At 43.7% G+C, this 20,583-nt stretch overlaps 1 protein-coding gene across 2 annotated transcripts in view; it reads right to left on the reverse strand.

Moving 5' to 3' along the window:
• BICC1 (BicC family RNA binding protein 1) overlaps positions 1 to 20,583 on the reverse strand; it is a 104,752-nt gene that overhangs the window by 58,800 nt on the left and 25,369 nt on the right. For both annotated transcript variants that reach the window (XM_032949601.2, XM_032949602.2), the window contains exon 2: positions 17,152 to 17,198. In XM_032949601.2, coding sequence (XP_032805492.2) covers positions 17,152 to 17,198 — 47 coding nt within the window. The remainder of the gene's footprint in view (positions 1 to 17,151; positions 17,199 to 20,583) is intronic.

A 20,583-nucleotide genomic window follows, 5' to 3' on the forward strand; every position in this document is an offset into this window, starting at 1 on the left:
TGGCACGGCACGCATGCTTGCTGGGCACGCCATTGACAGCTGCCATTACGGTTCTGCCATTCCCTTGCACCGTGTCCTCCCTTTGAGAGACAAAGGCCAAATATAAAGGCGATGGAGCGCGGGCACTCGGAGTGTTTGTGTACCTAAGCAACCATGAACCAGGGCTTTTTAAGGGATATTTGAACTCTGGCCACAGGGCTCTTTCGTGTATTTGTGCAAGTATGTGAGCATGTGTTACGTGATACAGAGCAACAGTTACAACGGTTACAGAGTTGGATACCAAGCTATAGTAACTATTACTGTTTAATAGCTGACCGTGTATAGGGTTAACACTGACCAGAGTTGCTTAACAATGACCATATAGGTGAAAAACAGTTAAAATCGGCCTTGACATAAACACCTGGCACTCACGCCGCCTTCAAGGCCTTGGTGTAAGGCACAGTGATGTGAATTCTATGTATAGTGATACTGTGAATTTTGTTAATCGTAATTCCAGTATTTATATTTTCACTGCATGCACATTAATGGTGCATAACTCATGTTTGTATTATGCAACCAGTGTGTGTGTGTATCTCATTATGAAAATGCATGTAAAACACGATTGGGAATTCTGCAAGTCACGTAAGTACTCTAACCTGTAAATATCGTAAAAACACATCGTAATGAAAAATAATGCATGCTGGAAAACCACAAGTTTTAAACAATATTGCAAAACTGTGTAAAATGCACTGAGCCTTTGTGCCTTGTGCAAACACCATCAGCTGTTCCTGAAGAAGTGCATTGTGGGTCCTGCATTGTGGTTGATGGTGACCCGAAGACAAGAGTACCTCAATGCACTTCTTCAGGAACTGGTGATGGTTTTGTATAATGCAAAAAGTCACGGCGGTATTACCACACTCCCACACCAATGCTACACTGGTAGAAAATTGGACTCTAAAAGTATAGTGAAACTATGTCATTGGCTACAGATTGTCATAAAGCGCTATCGTATATCAACAATACGCATTCCTTTCACTACTCTCTTTTCAAAGGAAATTCAATGGCAAAAAATGTGTGTTCGACCCAGGTTAAAATGCTGCCGACCGAGCGAGCATGAGAGCAGTGGTGGACAATGCATGATCCATGAGATGCACTCCCCAGTGATAGAAGTGGCTCCTTGTTGAGGGGGCAACAGCGTCTGCTTTGGAATTTCCAGTCTCAGGTGACAATGTGTGCAGGTGGTCTAATTAATAATAGGAAAACTAAGGCAAACGTGATGATGATGCTGCATCAGTGCAGTTCACCTGGGAAGAAGCGTAGGCTGTGTGTGCCCATCTGTGGGAGACAGCCGTGATGATAAAGCCCCGAAAGCCACTGCCAGAGCATTCCAGATTCTCAATGGATCTCTATGTGAGTCTATGGGTCTCTGTACGAGTTTGTGGATCTCTATGTGAGAGAGCATTGTTGATGATGAAGCCACTGACAACGCATTCCAGTTTCTCAGTGAATCCACCCGCACGCGTTATCACCTGAGATTCGAACACCCATGGCGGGACTTTACTTTTCCCCAACTTGGAGCCACAAGACCACCGCTGGCGCCCATTGAAGAGGGGCAGTGATAAAATATCACTATCACTACATTCTTCACCCTTCCTCTCCTCATCTACCCCTCCCTTAAAAACACCATGTTCCCAATCGTCAGCTCCATACGAGAGTAGGGCAGCGAGCCCAGTCACATTTTGCCGGTCCTATCCCGAGTTTGTTGCTCGTAAGTGGCCTGGTTTTGTTCCTCCCTGATGTGCGCGTTCTGTATTTGGGCTCTGGTGTCATAAAAAAATATATATAAAGAATAAAAAAATATCCCTATCACGTGGCGCTTGCTGCCTTTGCCTTTTGGTTACAAGCACAGTGATGGGAAGCATCATTTGCACTTAACAAAGGAAAGCAACTGTGCATGGCTATAGCTGTGTCCTGTGTGTTTGACAAGAAAAAAACCCAAACGACTTCCTGGAGAAAAAGAAGAAAAAACCCATACGCACCTTCGGTTATCCATCTCAGCCTTTAAGCGTTTGCGCATCAATGCAAAAATGCTGCTGCGAATTTAGCAAAACTGGTTTTGCATACTTTTCCTGGCAAGGTAGCCTAGTGTAACCCGCTTCTCAGTGTGTAACACACTCATTGGCCCAATAGGGACATCCCAGTTGGATTTTAACCAATTTCTAAAAATAGCCATGTCTTCGTATATATAATTTCTTGGAAAAAACACCCATGAAAATAAAAAGAACTGTGCATAAATTATGAGTGTCATATATACATACACTTTACACATAAGTGTGAATGTCAGACATACGCTTAAGAATTTTAATGCATACTCTCGGTTATTATTTACTGATTACCATCATAACCATTAAGAGTTGTATTAATAATTCACAATTCACGACAAAATTATATACGTACGAACAGAGAACATGAATTTAATTATTTTCACTGAGTTTATGATACAGTCCAATGAGGGTTTAATCTGCACTATCATATTGTACATCGAAAAAAGTTTTGCCGGCTGGATGAATATCTGCCTGGCTAGATGCCTGCCTGGCTGGATTCCTAGCATGTGGGCAAGTTTGTATGCGTGGTGGTGACATCACGGCGCACGTCTGCATCGCCTGCATCCCACATCGTTGAGCTGGGTTAGTGCGTCGTGCTCACGTCAGACCTTTGCCCCCTACCCATCCTCCAACTCAGCCATGGATCCTACTCAAATACGTGGGCAGTGCTATCATACTATATTAGAAAAAAAAGTGTTGATCCCTGGCTAGCTGGCTGAAGGGAGAGGTAGGAGAGAAGGAGGGATGGACGGAGGGATGGACGGATGGACGGTCACGTCCAAAGGAAGTGGGCTTCTAATAGTGATGGTGCACTTCAGCGGTTGTCTAGAATGCTCTTCCTTCCGATATTAGGATGGACGGTTGGACGGTCACGTCCAAAGGAAGTGGGCTTCTAATAGTGATTGTGTACTTCAGTGGCCATCTAGAATGCCCTTCCTTCCGATATTAGGAAGCCACTGGAACTATGCACTTTTAAATCTAGATTGAAAACTCGTAACTTTAGAACTGCTTTTTGTGTTTAGTTTGTTGTCCTTCCCACGCACCTCCGATTAGCACGGTTGGTTACATATGGTGCGAAAGAAGTTAAACATACATACATATATAAAATGGACATCACTCATGTATGATACGTTATATGCTGTACCTATATGAACCACGGAATACTTATATAGCTCTTTGTCAATCTACTCCAAGATGAAGACTTCCCCATACCTTACGTCGTGGTAGTTTGACCACACTTCACCATGCTGGTCATTGCAGACTGGGGAAGAAGGGAACCCAAAAACAGATTTAGATATCACTTGCCACTGATTTTAGCTTTGACCGGGAATTGAACTCAAGCCACCCGGTTTCGTCATACAGTGCACTAACCATTGCACCAACCATCCACCCCACCATGTTTAGATATATACACACTCTGTCAGCAAAGCGTATATTCTTGTGTAAGTTGTTACACAGAGTGTAACTCATGCCACTCGTGTTACTTTCAACACTGCAATAAATATTAGAACGGGGAGTCGATGCCTCACCCACTTTGTTTTTTGTCTCGACATGTCAGCTGGGCTTATTGATGACCGGAAAAATACCCAAGAGTACGGCTGCTCATTGGTCTGAGCATCTGCGTTGTTTCAGAGAAGCGTTTCAAATGCTTGTGTTAAATGTTTGGCTCAAGCGAAGCAATGCGAGACTTATGCAACAAGGCATCTTCAACGGCGGAGGGTTAAGTTTTGGGATTAATATTAGCAACAAAGGAGTGGATGGGTTGCTTCAATTATGACAGCGGTTTAAGGTGAGCATCTTGACTTTTAAAGAGGCTTGCAAAAAAATATATTCCCATTTTTGAATCGGATCATTCTTTGGAAAGTTACCGAAATGCCTCCTTTTCATGTGAGATTGACGCTAATTGCGCGGGGTTCCTGCGTCACCGCACAGACGGGGAGCGCTATTGTGGAAATGCAGAGAGGAGACGGCGTGACGCACATTAGCCACCCCAAAGAATAGGAAACAGAAATGCAAAAAAGCCAAAATGCATACTTGCATTGAAAAGGAATCGCGGTTGGAGAGAAAAATGTGACGTTGGACTTATACAAGTGTACGGCTCAAGTGTGTGGACTGTTATAATCACCAGCACAACAACGTAGTACAAACAGGAAAGGGGACAGCCCAGCACACATGTGACAAACAAAAAACATCGAAGCTTGTGTGCCATTTGTGTGACGCGTAAAATATAACCATAGACGTTCATTGTGCGCACCCATTTCACCAGCGCTTATTCTTGGAAAACCAGTTTGTAAATGTTTAAGCCTTGAGCCACCATCACACGGCTCGGACATTTTGGATAATTAAAGCCTTGGCTCAGGGTGGACAAGTTGTTATATAATTTATAGTTTACAGTTCACTGCCTCTCAACGGGAAAATTTAAATGTCACATCACAGTGATCCCTATGCCAGTTGTCAGTATGCACACCCTGCCATCCTCATCCTGTCTGATCAAGTCACAGCGAGCCAGAGGCTATCTGCTCCACCACTCGCATCCTCGCTGGACCAATGCTGGTTCGACACGACCTCACGGGAGACAACGGAATCGCAATCAGTTTCACCTTGAGATCGCGTGCATTATGACACACCCACTGACAATGCACTAATTCACTGAATCAGATAATAGATTTTCTTTACGGGCAAGCACATTCCACGTGCTTGTATAGCCCACTTCTGGACGAGGACCTTCCCATGCACTGCAGGCAGTGAGGGTCATTTGTCCATACAGTCCTTCATCACGTTGGTCTGTGCGGGTTGGTGCACGTGGGAGGTGAGGGAAGTACAACAATTAGATTTTGTTGCACTGCCCTCCAGCAGGCCATGAGGTTGTGGCACATGCCTATAATCCATGAGCGTCGGAGTGCCATACCCTTACTCGCCAGAAGAATGCGGTACGGAAAAAGTGCGGACGAATATAATCTGTCCCTTCTGTATGAGATAGAGTGTCGCCCCCATGCAGGCTTCAGTTTTCCCCGAGCACTCTGGTTCCCTCTCATATGTATGTTGAAATTCTTTAACACCTCATCATGGGACCTCCTTTGCCAGTACCAACATATGAGAATAGGTTTTCCCCTTTTTTTCTGGCAACAAAACAGGTATTCATATTCTTGGTTCTTTCGGTAAAGTCACGTAGAAGGGAAACAATAAACTAATACGAATATAAAACAATAAAATTCTCACGACGTTTCGACTGCAACACAAGCAATCATCATCCCTTCTACGTGACTTTACCGAAAGAACCAAGAATATGAATCCCTGCAGTCACGAAAGCTTTAAATAAAAAAACAAAACAGGTGTTAAGATGTTAAAATAACAAACTGAAACCTTTTACAAGGAATCATGTCTGCATTAACCACAATACTTGTGGTCAGAATGCAAACATAAAAGTACTCTGATAATAAATGCATTGTCTTTGAAACTGATTGGTCCACACCAGATACAGCTTTCTTTTGAGCCTCGTCTCAAAATGGTGTGAGGACGCCTTTTGGCGTCCTCTGGTCTAACAATGTGTCGAAGTGTTCTCATGTGTAACATGTATAAACACTCATTAATTGGAATAATTATGATTATAATAATTATGTATCATAATTGGCAGAAATATTTTCATATACAGGGAACAGCAGAGCTTTGTAAATTGTTGGTGCCATCCTAACACCTGGCTGCCTTGCAGCTTGTCTGTGGTTCCTCACTGATTGTGAGGTGCAATTTGCATGAACGGCGATGGTATATAAAACTAAATATTATTATACTGTCATAATGAGGACCAAATTTCAGACTACCCACGTAACAATACTACATTTTGTCCATGACCCTATGGAATTTCAGAAACAATGTTTCACAGCACCATTGTTTTTCAGGTAAACGATTAGTTTCGACTTTCTGAGTCTCATTTGTTAAACACATGTTCCTGTGTTGCTAGATGCAATCTAGTTATAGAGCCTGACCAGCACAAAACAACAAACTTGAAGAACGTATTATGCACCATTGTGGATGATCAAGTGTAAAATAATACCAATTCATATATATATTGAGTGGAATAATATTGTATCTTCACGTGAGATGGAATTTTGATGGCTTGATTAAGAATTGGACATTGTTCCTCTCCATTTTCAGCCCTGAGCCATCAGTGGATAATCCTAATCTAATGGTGAGGATCAGTCTTTCCATCGGATGGCCACAGTCTATCCATCGGATGACCAATGTTGTCTTGTCTCATAATTATATTACCCACACACACCTCCTGTGTGGCATACGTACATGACATGCAGCATACATGCGCACACGTTCTCTGTATAAACATGTATCTATCCCCAGTTGTTTCGAACACTTATTTGGCATTAACTACATAACAGTATGTATGGCCTTTTTAGTTTAACCTGCCATTTAAAATGCGGTTACACTTCACAGGCAGACCAACGGGAGTGAAGGAAGAGAAAAACAATCCCCTTTAAACGTCAGTTTTATTACCGTTAAAGCGCACGTGCGCTTAGGTTTCCCGAAGGTTAAACACCACTTGTAAATGTCTGCGGCTAACGGCGTCCTCTCAATCAATCCGTGGGGTAGTGATTTTTTTTTTGGGGGGGGGGGGGGAGGAGGGGAATCAAATGGACCGTATGATTGCGATCTCAGATCGTGAAGCTGACAAACCCTTCTTCTGCTGCTCTCCCCCTCCACCTCGCCCGGTCCCCCCCCCCATTCTGCGGAGGGCACGGCCGCTTGCGTTACACCTGCAGGATGCGCTAACAACAGGTTCATTCACGGGAAACAAAAGCTCCGTTGAGCCGCGCGCACGTCCCCGGCCCCCATGCGAACCAGCGGCGGGCGAGCGTGCTTGCCTCATCCCCAGGGACTTGAAGTTTACTGCGGGCCCGTAAATATTAAAGCGGGGAATATCGTTACAGAAGCGACCCACTTGTTGTGTACTCTTGTCGGCCTTGTTGTTTGAGCCACGCGGTCCAATCGTATGTTATACTATTTGACGCCCGAGAGTAAATTTACTTTAGCAGGCTCGAGTAAATATTGTCATTCAGACGAGCAGACACCAATATCGTTAATGACAATAAATGATGATTTACATCCCTCTGTCGATTCACTGCCTTCCAATTCCCGTGAGACAGTGCTGGTTGGTGAAGGGGACCCTAAGAAATCACTCGCTGCTCATGTTAGCCGTGCCCCGGATTCGAATTCAGGTCGCTGCACCACCGCTCCCACCCATCATTGGCATTAGAAAGCATGTACACCCCCGACATGAATCCTCCCAACATTCCCGTTGGCCACTCCTGCCTCGGTATGGTGCCATCTTAACCAGCATGTGAGTGTCATCTCCACAGTTTTATCGTAAAATAATTCATTCTGCAACAATGTGAACCATATCATCACACAGGGCTCTACGGGTGCAATGCCAATGTAAACAAAAAGTGTTTGATTTACCACCCACCGTTTTTTTTTACTCCTGCGATGTTTTATTGCCTTTGCACAAACAGATTTCCCAATTAAAGTGCATTACGTATCATCCATAATAGAGGTTTTTGGGTTAGATCGCGTAAATATATAAATGTATCGTTAAAACCCGCCACCACCCAACACAGCCAACTAGTAACGGTTGTCACGTAAACAGAACATGCCAATTTCTCACTAGTGCAGCACACCGGTGTGTTGGAGAGCCAAGCCACAACATTTACCATCTGAGTACGACGTTTCGCCAGTAATTACAACTAGCTTCATCAGGCGACAGCCAGATTTGTGGAGAAGTCCACCTGTTTCGTTCCTTATATACAGCCGTAGATGTGTTGACAACTAACATTTTATAAACAAAACGGTTATCAACATGACTGACGTTTAATTATCCAGCGATATGGTTTCAGTCCTGTCTAAAGGTCTTAACTTTGCTGTTGCCCCACGTACAATCCTGAAGTGGAATCAAGAGTTAGACATCTCCCCCATAATCAAGCTGAGGTGACTAGGCACGAGGTTGCCAAAATTATTGAGAACAGCAAATTGCCAAAAACAAATATTAACTTCAGTAAAGCAAAAACCTGAAGAGAATTGAGAGCAAATAAAGATATCAAAATTCTTGCTGCTGATAAGGGCTGATGGACTGCTGTGATGCCTCATGAGGACTCTGATAATAAAATCAGAGATTTACCTTAAAATTAAACAAGACCCAACCAGCACCTTGGAACGTAATACAACGGCAATCATTGCCAAGTCGGTATGATCAAACCAAGCGCATCAAAACCACCAAGACTTTATGGGCTACCAAAAATTCACAAACCTGATGTCCCATTAAGACCCATAGTTAGTACAATACGCTCTGCCACGTACAAATTAGCACAATATGTAACGAAACAAATACAGCCCTACATCGGTAGGACCTCTTCGTTCATCAAAAACTCTGAACATCTCGTAAATATAATTACAGATATTAAGCTTAACCCTAATGATATTCTCGTAAGTTTTGTTGTGACCTCTCTGTTCACGAGGGGTCCGGTCAACGAGTCAATTAAATTACTCGACACTCTGGTAACGAACAAAGGTTTAGCGAAAGATGTCCCACGACTAGCTGAACACTGTCTAAAGAACACTTACTTCTTGTGGCAAGGTAACTTCGATCAACAAAAGGAAGGAGCAGCAATGGGCTCTCCTTTGTCTCCTGTGATCGCTCATTTGTACATGGAAGATTTTTAAACAAAAGCAATAGCTTCAAGCACACTAAACCCATTGGAAACCTCATTTGCCAGTAACAAAATATGATCATTGGTTTTTTACCCTTTTATCTGGCAACAAAACTGACACCTTTTTTTACAAGGAGTCATGTTTACATTGATCACAATACCTGCGGTCGGAACGCAAACAAAAAACAACAACTCTGATAATGTATGCACTGTCCTTGAAATTGATTGGTCCACACCCGAGACAGCTTTCTTTAGAGCCTCGTCTCACATGGTGTTGGACCAGAAGACGCCAAAAGGCGCACAACTCAAAGGCAATGCACCATCAGAGTATGAGAGCTCGGGGTAAGCATTTACACCATTGGAAACCTCATTTGCCAGTAACAAAATATGATAATTGTTTTTTTACCCTTTTATCTGGCAACAAAACTGACACTTTTTTTTACAAGGAGTTATGTTTACATTGACCACAATACCTGCGGTTGGAACGCAAACAAAAAACAACAACTCTGATAATGTATGCACGAAACGTCGTGAGAATATTATTGTGTTATTTTATTTTATCAATTTATTATTTTATTCTCATTCTACGGGACTTTACCGAAAGAACCAAAGAAAATGTATGCACTGTCCTTGAAATTGATTGGACACAAAGGTGTCAGATTTGTTGCCAGATAAAAGGGTAAAAAAACAATTATCATATTTTGTTACTGGCAAATGAGGTTTCCAATGGTGTAAATTCTTACCCCGAGCTCTCATACTCTGATGGTGCATTGCCTTTGAGTTGTGTGCATTTTGGCGTCTTCTGGTCCAACACCATGTGAGACGAGGCTCTAAAAAATGCTGTCTTGGGTGTGGACCAATCAATTTCAAGGACAGTGCATACATTATTAGAGTAGTTGTTTTTTGTTTGCGTTCCGACCGCAGGTATTGTGGTCAATGTAAACCTGACTCCTTGTAAAAAAAGGTGTCAGTTTTGTTGCCAGATAAAAGGGTAAAAAAAACAATTATCACACTAAACCCCTCTGCTTGGTTTAGATATGTGGATGACACATTGGTGGTCTGGCCACACGGCAAAGATACACTGAACGCATCTCTAAATCATCTCAACTTGCAAAAACCCATCCATCTAGTTCACCATGGAAGTGGAAGCTGACAGAAGTTTACCATCACTGGATATTCTGCTCGGACGGGGTAGAAATGGTAAAATAACACGGTGTTTACCGAAAGAAAACGCATACTGACGCCTATCTGAATGCAGTCACACCATCACCCTGCACAGAAATCTGCTCGTATCAGGACGCTCATTCATCGAGCTAAAAAAGTGTCAGATGGTGACAGCCTGAGAAGTGAAATTCAACATGTTAAAGAAGCGCTGCAAATGAAGGGTTACAATGATGTACAAATCAACAGGGCATTGAATACCAAAACCAAATCAAATAACAAGAGCATTGAAACTGTCCAAGTAATTAAAACGATCAAAATACCGTACATTGCGGGAGTAACTGATAAACTAGCCAGATGTTTGGAAAAAGAAAAAAACATCCGAGTAAGATTTGGCACGGTACATAAAATACAGAAATTAATATCTGGTACAAAAGAAAGCTATTAACAGAAGGTGTGTACGGGATTAACTGCACGTGTGGTAAATGTTATGTTGGGCAAACAGGACGAATGGTCAGCACGAGACTAATAGAACATCAGAGAAATATTAAATTATCCAAAATACAACTTTCAGCAGTAGCAGAACATGCTTGCCAACAAGGACACTCAATTGATTTTGATGTTGAAGTTTTGTGCAAAATCAGCTACTACTGGCCAAAACAAATTAGATAATCTATCGAAATTGAAAGAAATTCAAATAACTTTAACTGTTCAGATAGCTACCGCCTTAATGCTACGTGGAAGCGAATCATCAAATAATACATTATTTAAATGCATGCCTACAAAGGGCAGCGTACTTCAATAGGGATTACCGTTGGTAGGGCTATTTTAATAAACAATAGACAAGAAGGACAAGTTCAAATGGCTCACATAATGCATAATGTACGTTCCCTCAGTAATCCCCCCCCCCCCACATGCACAAGAGCGCAGCTGCACGGTCAACACATCTATGCCTCTATATAAGGAACGAAACAGCAAGACTTCACAGATCTGGCTGTCGCCTGATGAAGCTAGTTGTAATTATATTATTTGGGTCTTTTGGTAAAGTCACGTAGATATGTTCAAAGAAAATAAGAAAATAACAAAAAACTACGACGTTTTGATCGGATCAGGAAGAGGGGGTTAGCTTCTAAAGACAACTGCTTATAAGGGTTTGAAATGGGCGTAGCCCAAATGTAAGCAGCCAATACCAATGCAAGTGGTGGGCCGCGGCCGCGGCGGTTGTGGGCTTTCCACCAATCAAAGGGCTGCAGGCAAAAATTAGCATGTCAATGGAAGATCGCCGAGCATCCTCCATGGCGAGCGTGCCAAAGTGGCTATGTTAATGTAAGAGATTAGCATCTTAATGGAAGAACGTGAAGCAGCAGCCTCGAGGACGGCACGCGAGGTAGCTGTGTTAGTGAGAAATTTAATCTGTTAATGTAAAAAATCAGAGGGCCGAAAATAACAAATAACATCGGAAGGTGGTAGGCTGGGAACATCTCAGCCAGTTATGACTAAAACTGGTTAATAACGTCCTTCCAATGATTGCTCAGTTTGTACCCATCTTCTCGGTTGAAATTGTGTTTGTGTCTATAAATATGGATGGCTTCATGAACAAATCTTTGTTGATGGCCAATGGGTTTGCAAAGTACCTTCGTCTTGGAGAAATTAAATTCGTGTGAGCCCACCGCATTAAAACAATTATCAGCCCCCTTTTTCTGATGACGACCGCTTGTGTTGCGATCGAAACATCGTAGGTTTTTGTTATTTTGTTATTTTCTTTGAACCTATCTACGTGACTTTACTGAAAGACCCAAAGAATATGAATTCCTGCTTTAAGTCAAGATTTAGTTGTAATTACTGGCGAAACATCGTACTCAGATTGTAAATGTTATGGCTTGGCTCTCCAACACACCGGTGTGCTGTACTAGTGACGAATTGGCATGTTCTGTTTACATGACAACCCTTACTAGTTGGCTGTGTTGGGTGATGGCGGGTTTTAACGACACATTTATATATTTACGTGATCTAACCCACAAACCTCTATTATGGATGATTTTGGTCGCGAAAGCCTACGTGTTAAACTGCATTACGTATGATCAGACACATCACTAGAAGGGATTGATGGATGATGATCAGGAGTAATGGCATCCAAGGAAGCCAACGAGCGGGATGCATCCGACAGGACGTCCACTAATCCAAGGAGACGGATTGATGAAATCTTCGTTGTGTGCGGGTGCTCAGTGGATTATTACATCGCCTGATTGTTAGAGGTGACAGCGGCGTGGGCAAGCCTTCATCCATTAGTGGAATGACCATGGTTGATCAATATTGACGATGATAGTATGATCACAGTGCATTAACCTTGTTAGTAAATGAGTTATAATCATGGCAGGCCGCCACGCTTTGTGTAGAGAGAGGATAGAACGCGTTCACTCCGTGCCGTGCAAAAAAGTACGCAGCTGCTGCGGAGACCTCAAGCATCCCTTTGTTATGTGGGGCACGCAGAGTGGGATTTTTTTGCTGTGTGTATGTTGGCACAGGGAGAGCCACTGCTATCACAGGAATGTTTAAAAGTGTACCTAACCTTGGGGCAGCAATTTTCAATATCTTCTCAAACAGCCACGTCTACGTGGGCCACAGCGAACTTCACCACCAACGGGGTGTCGGGGCATTTTCCGGTGTTTGCGTTTGCCAGCAGTCATGGCATTTTGAGCCATTGCATTTTCCCAAGTGAAAAACGGTTCTCGGAACTTTTTTCATTACGTCGGTTCACTTGTTGACCTGCCATCATTGTCAACATCAGCCATGGGCAATCCGATGCAGGATTACGGTCTCCCCAAGTCGCAGCCATCTCTTAGGGTCCTGCGTTGCTAGAATCTACCTGGCAACCCACGCACGGGCCAATTTCATCGCTCCAACTGCTCGGTGGACGTCCTCTCGGATGTGTCGCATCGTTAACGCAGCATTATTTGCCCTGTTTACATCTCGCAATGGAATCGGCTCTCGTGTGAGGCGAAGGAGGTGCACGGTCGCGAGGTCATAACAGATGGCAATGGCCTGGGAGAGGCGTTCATCCAGCAGTGGATACATTATAGATAAAGCTGATGATAAGTGGGGCTTTTTGTTGTTGATGTTAATACATTGGAAGACGAGTCGGAGACTGGTTTACGCACAGGTTTATTCTTCAACCCACAGCCACACTCGTTCCAAAACCAACCCTGACCACGCGTCTCACAGCCCCTGTTTATACCCTCCATCTCCGCCCTCGTTCCCAATACACATCCTCATCCCACACGCCTGATCCGGATGACGTCAGTGCCCTTTAACCCTTGACCCCCGTCTAGTGTATTCCCGTGCGTGTGATTGGTGCGTGAGGGTGGCTCGCAGATCCCTTACACATTGACAGTTAATACAAACCCTTTACGTCTAAGCAACGAATTAAAATTACATTTCGTATTTACTTTACACAATGAGCAACAACAACGTAAAACTTAATATTACTTTATATTTGGGGTGAAACAAGGTATTGATGTATTCATATAATGATATTGCGTGCGTGAGATTCGACTTGTTTTTCGATGAGTATTTGTTGTATCTAATGGGTTCATGTCAAAGTGCCAGCCACTAGAGGCGCTACCATTCACCGCAATCTATCTTCTATCTATATATATAAAAGTTAAAATTTGTCTGTGGGTTTGTGGTGGGGTTTGTGGGTTTGTTTGTGTTTCGCATGCTTGCGAAGGATTTGGCTCTCCAACGGTGGGGTTTACGTAGAATAAAAATAGCCAGGTACCACGCCGTAAGCCCTGCCGTGAGCAAGCGCTATTCCTTTTTCACATCCCTCAACTTTCAATTAGTTTAATTAGCGATTTTTTTGCGCTTCCTTTTATTTATGTATTTATGATGCGTGCGCGACCACACCAACTCGCACAACCATACCAACTCACGCGCCTTTGGTGGGGGGGGACGGCCCATGCCAAGTCGCACGCCTTCGGCGGGAGTGAGAGGGACATTTTCTTTCGCGTTAAAAATGCTTTATAAATACACTAAACGCTCAGGTAAATTCTTCACTGTGTGATGTCCCCCCCCACCCCGATGCGTGCAGTTACTACTATACAGTCGCTATATGCTACCACTATAGGCCGTAGATATTACTGCAGAGCGGACGGGGAGATCGTGGCTGGGAGGGGGGGGGGTCAGGGGTCGCAGCCCAGTCCCAGCCTGCCAAGGTGCCACCTCGACCGGCTGGACAATCTAGGCGAGGCCAGAGGCTCTGCATGGAACTAGGCCTCACCACGCCACTCTGTCAGGTAAGTACTTTGTGCTGTTGAGTCGATAAATACTGCTATTAGGTCAGCATGTACTACTGTAACGATAGCAGGTACCACCACAGTCGGGATGCACTGCTGTAATCATAGCAGGTACCACCACAGTCAGTACGCACTGTTAGATTTTAAGAGTAGTTTTAAATATTTTTTTGGCCCAGGCAGACGTCGGGTATATAAGCTAGTTTAAAAAAAAGCATCGATTCTGTTAATGCAATCTCAGCCCTGAATCGTGACAATTTATAGCAGCAGGGTGGGGGAATCTTTCCACTCCTACTTATTTTGAACAAACCCACAACGAATATGAATCACAGTGGCTGGACAGCAGAGTCTTTGAGGCTGGTATATTAAAACAGCTGGGTGGCTCAGCTGTAATCACTCCTGACACTCAGCCGGACTGCATGGTTAGCAGAGCCTTTTTTACTAAAGTGTGCCGACAGCTGTAAAATTTATAGTAGCTGCACTTAATTTGTTTATTAGAACGAGCAACTGTGTCGCACTGCCAATAACTCAATTACACGCATTTATGTTCGCCCATAACTAAATTGTGAGAAAGCAACATCACGATTGTTCCTGTGTAAATACAATAATGCTAGTCTTTCTTACAAAAGAAAATGTATCTCTAATGCTCTTACATGATTAAATAAATTGTATTTATTGGAAGACACATTATATTCGCATACATATGTACAATGAGGGAATAAAATATTTGATCCCCTGCTGATTTTGTATGTTTGCCCACTGACAAAGAAATGATCAGTCTATAATTTTAATGGTAGGTTTATTTGAACAGTGAGAGACAGAATAACAATAAAAAAAATCCGGAAAAACGCATGTCAAAAATTTTATAAATTGATTAGCATTTTAGTGAGGGAAATAAGTATTTGACCCCCTCTCAATCAGAAAAATTTCTGGCTCCCAGGTGTCTTTTATACAGGTAACGAGCTGAGATAAGGAGCACACTCTTAAAGGGAGTGCTCCTAATCTCAGCTTGTTACCTGTATAAAAGACACCTGTCCACAGAAGCAATGAATCAATCAGATTCCAAACTCTCCACCATGGCCAAGAACAAAGAGCTTTCCAAGGATGTCAGGGACAAGATTGTAGACCTACACACGGCTGGAATGGGCTACAAAACCATTGCCAAGCAGCTTGGTGAGAAGGTGACAACAGTTGGTGCTATTATTCGTAAATGGAAGAAACACAAAGAACTGTCAATGTCCCTCGGCCTGGGGCTCCATGCAAGATCTCACCTCGTGGAGTTGCAATGATCATGAGAACGGTGAGGAATCAGCCCAGAACTACACGGGAGGATCTTGTCAATGATCTCAAGGCAGCTGGGATCATAGTCACCAAGAAAACAATTGGTAACACACTACGCCGTGAAGGACTGAAATCCTGCAGCGCCCGCAAGGTCCCCCTGCTCAAGAAAGCACATATACATGCCCGTCTGAAGTTTGCCAATGAACATCTGATGATTCAGAGGACAAATGGGTGAAAGTGTTGTGGTCAGATGAGACCAAAATGGAGCTCTTTGGCATCAACTCAACTCGCCGTGTTTGGAGGAAGAGGAATGCTGCCTATGACCCCAAGAACACCATCCCCACCATCAAACATGGAGGTGGAAACATTTTGCTTTGGGGGTGTTTATCTGCTAAGGGAACAGGACAACTTCACCGCATCAAAAGGACGATGGACGGGGCCATGTACCGTCAAATCTTGGGTGAGAACCTCCTTCCCTCAGCCAGGGCATTGAAAATGGGTCGTGGATGGGTATTCCAGCATGACAATGACCAAAAACACACGGCTAAGGCAACAAAGGAGTGGCTAAAGAAGAAGCACATTAAGGTCCTGGAGTGGCCTAGCCAGTCTCCAGACCTTAATCCCATAGAAAATCTGTGGAGGGAGCTGAAGGTTCGAGTTGCCAAACGTCAGCCTCGAAACCTTAATGACTTGGAGAAGATCTGCAAAGAGAAGTGGGACAAAATCCCTCCTGAGATGTGTGCAAACCTGGTGGCCAACTACAAGAAACGTCTGACCTCTGTGATTGCCAACAAGGGTTTTGCCACCAAGTACTAAGTCATGTTTTGCAGAGGGGTCAAATACTTATTTCCCTCATTAAAATGCAAATCAATTTATAGCATTTTTGACATGCGTTTTTCTGGATTTTGTTGTTGTTATTCTGTCTCTCACTGTTCAGATAAACCTACCATTAAAATTATAGACTGATCATTTCTTTGTCAGTGGTCAAACATACAAAATCAGCAGGGGATCAAATACTTTTTTCCCTCACTATATATGCCCGTAAAAAAATACCTTCAAAATTAGCGCGTGTAAACATGTGACACATATACATGAAACAATCCATACCCACTCTTACACATTTTAGTCGGGCGGTGGTGACGCATGCCTGTAATCCAGCACTCTGGCGGAGAGGCTTGGTGGATCACACAAAGGTTGGGAAACTGCCTTCCTATGGGCATAGAGGTCCCATACCCTGGCTTACCAGCAGACAGCGGTACAGCAAATGTGGATCCCACCTGTTCCATCTGTATGGGATAGAGTTTTGCACCCTGGCACGCGTGGTATTTCTCCGGGTGCTCCGGTTTCCTCCCACACTCATCAATTGGGTGATAGCACCTTAATATATAAAAGATCGCAGAGCTCGGGAGGGAATTTTAAAGCAGTGCATTACAAGTTGAAATTATTAAGATTTTTAAGCAATTCCAAGTTATTTATCACAATGAGGATTATGAGAGAGTAGGAAAGGCTGCCAGAAACTTAAAAGTAATCCATAAACAATGTCTCACCTCACTCTGCCATTTAGAGCAAGATTGACTATTTTAGTAAGACTACATATTACATTAAATGTCCATAATGTACCTTTTGGAAGAATTCCTCTCCGCTTTCTCCTTTCCCTTCCACAGCAGCTGAAGAGACAGATTTTGGGGGCAGGGGTGGGGGTTTGTTGGGGGGGGAGAAGCAAAGACAAATGAGTGACCGCATTTTCACAAAAACGATAGCGCAGAGAGTGCGCGCTCACCTGCACGACACAACAACCACGCGACGCTCACTCCAAGACTTCGCATTTGGTTCTTCAATTCTGCGCGGCGCTGCGCCAATGTTTAACGTTTTAACACTTCCGCCAAAAGAGCCATAATCCTTAAAAATAAACAGGCTTCTTCGTGAACGTTAATATCCCGGGCTCTCACTGTCGGCACTTGAAATCCATTAGATCAAGTTGTGAGCAGCAGCAGTAGGAGGAAGAGGGAAAAAAAACCCTTTTAATGCGCACAGTGCACATGTATTTGACGCAGATATTTAAGCTGCTAAAAAGGCGCTGTTTTGGTTGACGAAAAAAAGCAAGGTCATGGGAGGCCCACTGCGACACACGCGGTGAGCTGATGCGCCCCTTTTCTTGAGCCGGACGGTGTGGTCTGAATGTTCATTGAGGGCCACTGGAAATGAGCTTATGAGACTTCTTATGCACTATACTTGTGCTTTTAACAGCAGGTAAAAAAAAAATATTGTTTAAAAATAATCCGGGGCAGTCTATTTTCCCAAAATGAAAAGAGGGCTTAAGGAGGTGCTGTGTAGACGAGGATGTTGAGTCACTTCGTACATTTTCACTCGCATCGCACAAATGACGACTCTGCCTTGCTGCTATGTGCAAGGTGTTATTGTCGTCATCGTGAACTATCCACTGCAGGATGAAGGCTTCTCCCAGCCGTTGCCACCTCTCAATATTCCGATGCAAACTTTCATATGGCTACTGCACGCCAGCTGATTAAATCGCTTCGTCTATCCACGGTGGACATCCTCTCAGGCATGTTGCTGCCTTTGGTTGTCACTCCATCATTAGCCTTGACCACTCACCATCATCCCTTCTAACAGCACGTCATGTTGAATGTTTTAACAGTCAACATGATGTATCGAACTCGAGTTTTGTTCTCGAAATGATGTATTCCTATCTTCCGGTGAAGTTCCAAGCATGCACCTCGCATGTTTCTGCATGCATTTATCAACGCTTTGTTCCATTTCCTTAAACAATGTTCACGGTTTTGATACGTTCATATAACACGGCAACATACCGATGCACTTATAGACAAACGTTTTTAATCATAGCGCAAGCTTTTATCGTTATTGTTTTTCAAAAAAACTCTGAACAAAGTTATTTTTTTTGTCTTTTCCAACGCTGGGAACAATGAAACGGGACTTCATGGTCCACGTACCCCGTCCCTGCATTCCATCCCGAGCAGATATCTTTCTGGTTAAGATCGACTTTGGCACAGGCGCGTGCGTTCCAGCGAGCCGCGGCGTTGATTTCCACGTGCGGAACGCGCTCTGCAGCGCACCTTTCATTAACCCCCAGCCGAAGGAATTCGATAATGTGTTTTACAAGCTGGAAGGCATCTGCTTTAATGACAAACATGGATTTTTTTTTTTAAGAACTTGACTCAATTACACATTGTTGAGACTTTCAAGTAACTTCATCCGGGCATGGGCTGGCGAGTGAGGTGCGTTACTCGGCACACAAGGGCTGGGAATATATTGCTTGATGCTTTTGGCTGTGAAATTTGAGAACACTGTTCACACACTATTAGGCCCTATTAGAGTGGTGTCAAGCCTCAAAATAAATGTGGCTCACCCACGGAGTTGGCCTTGTTATTTCTCCAACACCTCCTCATTTAACACACGCTGGGACAAACGATCCACTAAATCACTCATTAATTGACTCCTCAGCGGTTGAGGTGGGGAGGGGTGGGGAAACACAGGGTGTGGTACAACATTAACCCCTTAGCCCCTCTGTCACTGCACATCTGTGTCATCCAGCTTCCACACAAGCTCAGTCTTGAAACACTGCGCGGAATTAAACTGTGTTCTGAGATTTTAAAATTCTTTGAAATTGGACGGGGTTTAGAGCCCCCCCCCAATGGGCCAGCACAACCTCAGGGCACAAACAGGCAACTTAAAAGTGTTACAGTAAAATTAACAGGAGTGTCCTCTTCCACAGTTGGTCAAAGTGAACCTGGACTCGAGGCTACAAGCCACGGCCAGACACAGCATTGCCTTTCACCGACCAAAAAAAGTTAGCAATGAATAATCCTATAACCTCCAGCTGTGTCTGAAAAATCATGATGGGTTAATAGTCAACGTGAGCATGATCACTGTTGCATTAATCGGTATGGATGTGTAATAAATGAAAGCAATAAATCAACCTCCATTTCACATAAAGATAAAACATGTGTTTTTTTCAGGCTGTTGGCCTTACAGATTCTGATGATGAGACAGAGAAGGTAAAAACGGGTCTGAAAGGCTTCAATGTTTACCAGCTGATGTTAACCAACTGATGTTCGTCGACATAATTCTAAAAAACCAATAGGCATATCAACCAAAAATATATATTTCATTTTAATGTGGAGATACGGTACAAATGCGGTTCATTTAAAATGCCTCCTCTCCACACCCCTTAAATATATCCGGGAAACCGCCAGAGTTCCTAACTTTGATTTAATAAAAAAAAAACACCATTCAACCCTCCTTCCTTTCCCGCACAAAAACTCCTGAGTAAATCATAATTTAACTGGCTACAGGAGGTTGAACATCTATTTCATGAATGGAAAATACAATATTTTTCCACAAATAGAAAATTAAAATTATCACGGCAGCGCGCCACACCAAGCAATCAAACACATCGTGAACTCCTGCCCTGTATAAGAATTTCCAGGATATGCGAGCGGCCTACTGGATTTAAAATTCGGGTGTAAAATTATCATCGCTACTCAATGTCCATACAAACGAGCAGAAGAACCACACTCATTTCCACTGCTCACTACATTGCCAAGTCACCCCGGTATGTCTGAGCCAAGTATTTGGCCGACTCAGAGCTCTGTATGTTTCAGCACACACTGAAGTGCAACCCCGGTGCCTGAGATGATGGATGAGAAGATGAGATGAGAAGCGCACCAGGCGTTTCAGCCCCGTGAAGTTTAACAAGTTGAAAGGCCCAAGAGTGGCCCACTCAGCAGGGTGCTTGCCAAGTTAATATGCAACCTTGACATGCTCCACTGAGTGGTGAGCCGGTGTTAATATTCAACCTTGATATTGATTGGCGAATTCTTAGCCTCTTGATCCGTATGCCTTCTCAGGCCAGTGCTATGTTGCCCGCTGGCAGGAACCCGCGTGGGCTCACGGCTGGTTCCTGATGCATAATAAACACAGCCGCATTGCCCCAGCACGCACGATGCTTCCCATGCACGTGTGTGCATTAGCGGTGGTGCAGCTATCGAGTTTGCAGGCCGTGCAACTGCACCG

This window comes from Petromyzon marinus, chromosome 8, assembly GCF_048934315.1.
Source record: "Petromyzon marinus isolate PM22_M1 ecotype Great Lakes invasive population chromosome 8, UKy_Petmar_22M1.pri1.0, whole genome shotgun sequence".
Taxonomy (NCBI): domain Eukaryota; kingdom Metazoa; phylum Chordata; class Hyperoartia; order Petromyzontiformes; family Petromyzontidae; genus Petromyzon; species Petromyzon marinus.